General features: G+C 42.4%; 1 protein-coding gene across 4 annotated transcripts in view; it reads right to left on the reverse strand.

Annotated features, from left to right (window-relative positions):
* Positions 1-3,701, reverse strand: part of rnf41l (ring finger protein 41, like) — a 51,261-nt gene that overhangs the window by 28,658 nt on the left and 18,902 nt on the right. For all 4 annotated transcript variants that reach the window (XM_043688065.1, XM_043688063.1, XM_043688064.1 and 1 more), the window contains exon 2: positions 2,213-2,438. In XM_043688065.1, coding sequence (XP_043544000.1) covers positions 2,213-2,418 — 206 coding nt within the window. In that variant the 5' untranslated portion in view covers positions 2,419-2,438. The remainder of the gene's footprint in view (positions 1-2,212; positions 2,439-3,701) is intronic.

The raw sequence follows: 3,701 nt of genomic DNA on the forward strand, positions 1-3,701 counted from the left end.
ACACCTCTTCCCACCCTACCTCCTGCAAAAATGCCATCCCGTATTCCCAATTCCTTCGCCTCCACCGTATCTGCTCCCAGGAGGACCAGTTCCACCACAGAACACACCATATGGTCTCCTTCTTTAGAGACTGCAATTTCCCTTCCCACATGGTTAAAGATGCCCTCCACCGCATCTTGTCCACATCCTGCACCTCCACCCTCAGACTTTACCCCTTCAACTGTAACAAGGACAGAACACCCCTGGTGCTCACCTTCCACCCTACCAACCTTCGCATAAACCAAATCATCCACCGACATTTTTGTCACCTCCAAACGGACTCCACCACAGGGATATATTTCCCTCCCCACCCCTTTCCGCCTTCCACAAAGACCGTTCCCTCCGTGACTACCTGGTCAGGTCCTGGCACCTTCCCCTGCCACTGCCACTGCAGGAATTGCAAAACCTGCGCCCACACCTCCTCCCTCACCTCCATCCAAGGCCCTAAAGGAGCCTTCCACATCCATCAAAGTTTTACCAGCACATCCACCAATATCATTTATTGTATCCGTTGCTCCCGATACAGTCTCCTCTACATTGGGGAGACTGGATGCCTCCTAGCAGAGCGCTTTAGAGAACATCTCTGGGACACCTGCACCAATCAACCACACCTCCCTGTGGCCCACCATTTCAATTCCCCCTTCCACTCAGCCGAGGACATGGAGGTCCTGGGCCGCCTCCACCGCCGCTCCCTCACCACCCGAAGCCTGGAGGAAGTCCGCCTCATCTTCCGCCTCGGAATACTTCAACCCCAGGGCATCAATGTGAACTTCAACAGTTTCCTCATTTCCCTTGCCCCCCCACCTCACCCCAGCTCCAAACTTCTAGCTCAGCAGTATCCCCATGACTTGTCCTACCTGCCTATCTTCCTTCCCACCTATCCACTCTACCCTCCTCCCTGACCTATCACCTTCATCCACTCTCCTCTCACTTACCTCTCCACCATTCAGGCACTCTGCTTGTATTCCTGATGAAGGCTTTTGCCCAAAACCTTGATTTTCCTGCTCCTTAGATGCTGTCTGCACTGCTGTTCTTTTCCAGCATCACTCTAATCCAGAATCTGATTTCCAGCATCTGCGGTCATTGTTTTTACGTAATTACAGACCAGTCAATTTAATTTGGAAAGGGATGACTCAATTAAGAATAGTCAACATGCATTTGTAAAGTTAAAAGTCAGAGAGTCATTGAGTCATACAGCACTGAAACAGATCCTTCAGTCCAACCAGTCCATGCCGAAGATAATCCCAAATTAAACTGGTCTCACCTGCCTGCTCCTGGCCCATATCCCTCCAAATGTCTTAAATGTTGTAATTATACAACATTGTAATGTTACCTACAACCACCATGCGAACCACACTGTAAAAACAATTTGCCCCTCATGTTTATTAATTCTCTCTCCTCTCACCTTAAAAATGTGTCCCCTAGGCTTGAAATCCCCCATCCTTGGGAAAAGACAACTACCATTAACTTCGGCTATACCCCTCATTATTTTACAAACTTCTATCAGGTCTCCTCTCAACCTCCTAAGCTCCACTGGAAAAAGTCCCAGCCTTTCCTTATAACTCAAACCTTCCATACCTGGCAACATCCTGGTAAATCTCTTTTGAACCTCTCCAGCTTCTTAATATCATTCCTATAACTGGGCAACCAGAACTGGACACAGTATTCCAGAAGAGGCCTCACCAATGTTCTGTACAACCTCAACGAGACTTACCAACTCCTATACTCAAAGGACTCAGCAATAAATGCAAGTGTGCCAAACATCTTTTTAACCACCCTGTCTACTTAAAGTGTTTGACTAATTGCATTTTTTGATTAAATAACAAAAAGTTAACAAAGGGAATGCAATGGTTGTTGTCTTTGTAGATTTAAAGAAAATGTTTGACAAAGTACCAAATAAAAGGCTGATTAACAAAACTGATGCTCATGGAGTGGGAGTGTGCGCTCCATCTTGGAACGAAATTAATATTTATAGACCATAGTCTACAGATATTCTGACCTCTGTATTAGAGTATGTTCAGTTGGTGGAAGAATCTTTTAGCACATCCCAATAGAAGAAGCATGAGCAAATTTTGTGTCATCAATATGTCCATTAAGTGTAACAAAAACGTGCCACAGGAAATAAATATACACATCCTTTTCTTTAAATATTACGGGTAAATGGCTAGATTACCTAAACAATGGTCGAAGCATGGATACATCCAAAGCCTGACGATCTTCAGGGCAATTATGATTCTGCACGAGCCAGCCATGAATGCAAGTAGTACAGAAGGCATGTTCACACGGAGCCTGTAAAGGATTCTCCAACACATCTCGACAGATGCAACACAGCAATCCTTCATTTACATAGCCTACAAATCGATCAATGTCATATCCCATTGTATTACTATATGCTGTACCTATTTTCAAAAAGAAAATAAGATGTTAAAGTTTAAAAATAAATTACCTGACGCAATATAATTTTTGTGTTAATACCGAATAAAGACATTGTTCTTACTTCCTAACTAATTGATAAACATTACAAGTTTGATGTCTACAACACCTCAGACATATTTGGCATGATGACACCAAACTTTGATTTATTGATCGAAGTGATTTCCTGAGATATTTAGGTATTGAAGATACCAGATTTGAAATCAGTGCTTAAATTGTTGACCTTAACTAGGAACGCAGCAAAAGCACCGAAATTGGTTACAGTTTCCCCCAGGTTAGAAAAGAAAATGGGCTTCAGTTCCCACTCCGAATCTGTATTCAGTAACCTCCAGCAGAAATGTATGTATAGACATAGATAGTGGACAAGTAGCTATATTAAACCAGTGTGATAGCATCTAAGTAATACAGCTTATTGATGCATAAATCATGTAGCAGACTCTGATGATGAAGAAACCCTGCGACTTATAAGCTGTTTCAAGTCACTGGTTGACTTACTTTCACTATTCGCTGAATGAAATGCACTTCACTTAATGTTCCAATGATTTTCATGACATGAAATATAAATACTTCAAAACAATTACCAAGATGATTAAATAAATATCTCGTCCACATCAGGTTTTTATCAATATGATCTATCAACCCAGTTTCCTTAATGAACACAATTACTAATTTATTCAAACAAAACCTATTCAATGAAAATGCAATAACTGATTAACATATGCACTTAATCTTCAGTAACAGAGAGAAAAACAGACCTGGACTTATACACATAATGGTAAGATCCTAGGGAGTATCGCTGAAAAGAGACATCTCGGAGTACAGATTCATAGCTCTTGAAATTAGAGTCGCAAGTAGATAGGATAGTGAAGGAGGTGTTTGGTATGCTTTCCTTTATTGGTCAGAGTATTGAGTATAGGAGTTGGGAGGTCATGTTGCGGCTGTACAGGACATGGGTTAGGCCATTTTTGGAATATTGTGTGCAATTCTCATCTCCTTCCTCTTGGAAAGACGTTGTGAAACTTGAAAGGGTTCAGAAAAGATTAAGGATGTTGCCAGGGTTGGAGGATTTGAGCTATAGGGAGAGGCTGAATAGGCTGGGGCTGTTTTCCCTGGTGTATTGGAAGCTGAGGGGTGACCTTATAGAGGTTTATAAAATCACGAGGGGCATAGATAGGATAAATAGATAAAGCCTTTTTTCTGGGGTGAGGGAGTCCAGAACTAGAAGGCAT

Source organism: Chiloscyllium plagiosum, chromosome 4 (assembly GCF_004010195.1).
Source record: "Chiloscyllium plagiosum isolate BGI_BamShark_2017 chromosome 4, ASM401019v2, whole genome shotgun sequence".
In the NCBI taxonomy this organism is placed as follows: domain Eukaryota; kingdom Metazoa; phylum Chordata; class Chondrichthyes; order Orectolobiformes; family Hemiscylliidae; genus Chiloscyllium; species Chiloscyllium plagiosum.